Consider the following 1,699-nt stretch of genomic DNA (forward strand, 5'->3'; position numbering starts at 1 on the left):
GCACTATTCACAATAGCAAAGACTTGGAATCAACCCAAATGTCCATCAGTGACAGACTAGATTAAGAAAATGTAGCACATATACACCATGGAATACTGTGCAGCCATAAAAAAGGATGAATGTGTGTCCTTTGTAGGAACATGGATACAGCTGGAAACCATTATTCTCAGCAAACTATCACAAGAACAGAAAACCGAACACCGCATGTTCTCACTCATAGGTGGGAATTGAACAATGAGATCACTGGGACACAGGAAGGGGAACATCACACACTGGGGCCTATTGTGGGGAGGGGACAAGGGGGAGGGATAGCGTTAGGAGATATACCTAATGTAAATGATGAGTTAATGGGTACAGCACACCAACATGACACATGTAAACATATGTAACAAACCTGCATGTTGTGCACATGTACCCTAGAACTTAAAGTATAATAATAAAAATAAATAAAAATTATGTTTCCAAACAAGACACAGCAAGGTTTTTAATAGCTATATTCATAATTGCCCAAACTGAAGGCAAATACCTAAACATTTGAGGTGTCCTTTACTATTAAAAGTGAACCGAGCCTGGGCAACAAGGTGAAACCCCATCTCAACAACAACAAAAAAAAAAAAATAGAAAAATTAGCTTGACATGATGCCTTAGTGCCAGTTACTTGGGAGCCTGAGGTGGGGGGAACACCTGAACCTGAGGAGGTCAGGGTTGCAGTGAGCTGTGATTGCACCAATGCACTCTTGGATGACAAAGTGAGGCCTTGTCTCAAAAAAAATAAAACAATCATTTTGAATTTTGAATTTAAGAAATCTCTGGCCAGGCATGGTGGCTCATGCGTGTAATCGCAGCACTTTGGATGGCTGAGGCAGGAGGATCACGAGGTCTGGAAGTAGAGACCATCCTGGCTAACATGGTGAAACCCGCCGGTACTAAAAATACAAAAAATTAGCCAGGTGAGGTGACACGCACCTGTAGTCCTAGCTACTCAGGAGGCTGAGGCAGGAGAATCGCTTGAACCCAGGAGGCAAAGGTGGCAGTGAGCCAAGATCATGCCACTGCACTCCAGCCTGGGCAACAGAGTGAGACTCCATCTAAAACAAACAAACAAATCCAAATATTTGGGACTGAATTAGCCCAATTATAAGCTACCTAAAAGGATGGGAGAAAAGAAACAATCTGGTCCTTACCTGTTCCTTCATTTAGGTACCAAACCAGCTGGATAAGCAAAGCTGGAGAATGGGATGGGGACTCCAAAACTGGGGTATTTGAATTTTCATTGAGAAAAGGAAGAGACTAGACCAAAAAAGCCTCAGTGTCTAAGACAAGAGGCAGAGCCAACTCTTGTTCCCCATGCCCAGACCTGGGAAAGCTGGCTATGGGCAGGAGGGAGCTGGCAGCTGAGGATGTCTCTGGGGATGAGGGTATGGGAAGGGGGTGAGGGTGGCCAGAGGTGTGCCAGAGAGTAAATGGAACCCATGGCTTTTTTACCTGTGGGCATCTTTTGGCTGCTGATGTGCTGCAGGTCGTGGCCCCCCGTGGCTCCCACATCCAGCTTGCCAGGCTCTACAGTAGTGGATTCTGATGTTGCAGCAGCCACAGCCTCATAAAAATCAGATTCATAACTGGATGCTACCTTCCTGCTGTGCCAGCCACAGTTGGAACTGACTTTGGGGCACACACAACAGGTCAATATATTCCCCAT

The 1,699-nt window shown here is 45.4% G+C and overlaps 1 protein-coding gene across 1 annotated transcript in view; it reads right to left on the reverse strand.

Moving 5' to 3' along the window:
* The window catches only part of LOC105536085 (aspartate-rich protein 1-like), a 32,619-nt gene extending 30,920 nt beyond the window's left edge, over positions 1 to 1,699 (reverse strand). Inside the window, exon 1 of the mRNA XM_011975359.1 lies at positions 1,486 to 1,699. Coding sequence (XP_011830749.1) covers positions 1,486 to 1,699 — 214 coding nt within the window. The remainder of the gene's footprint in view (positions 1 to 1,485) is intronic.

Source organism: Mandrillus leucophaeus, unplaced genomic scaffold, assembly GCF_000951045.1.
Source record: "Mandrillus leucophaeus isolate KB7577 unplaced genomic scaffold, Mleu.le_1.0 Scaffold154, whole genome shotgun sequence".
Taxonomy (NCBI): Eukaryota; Metazoa; Chordata; class Mammalia; order Primates; family Cercopithecidae; genus Mandrillus; species Mandrillus leucophaeus.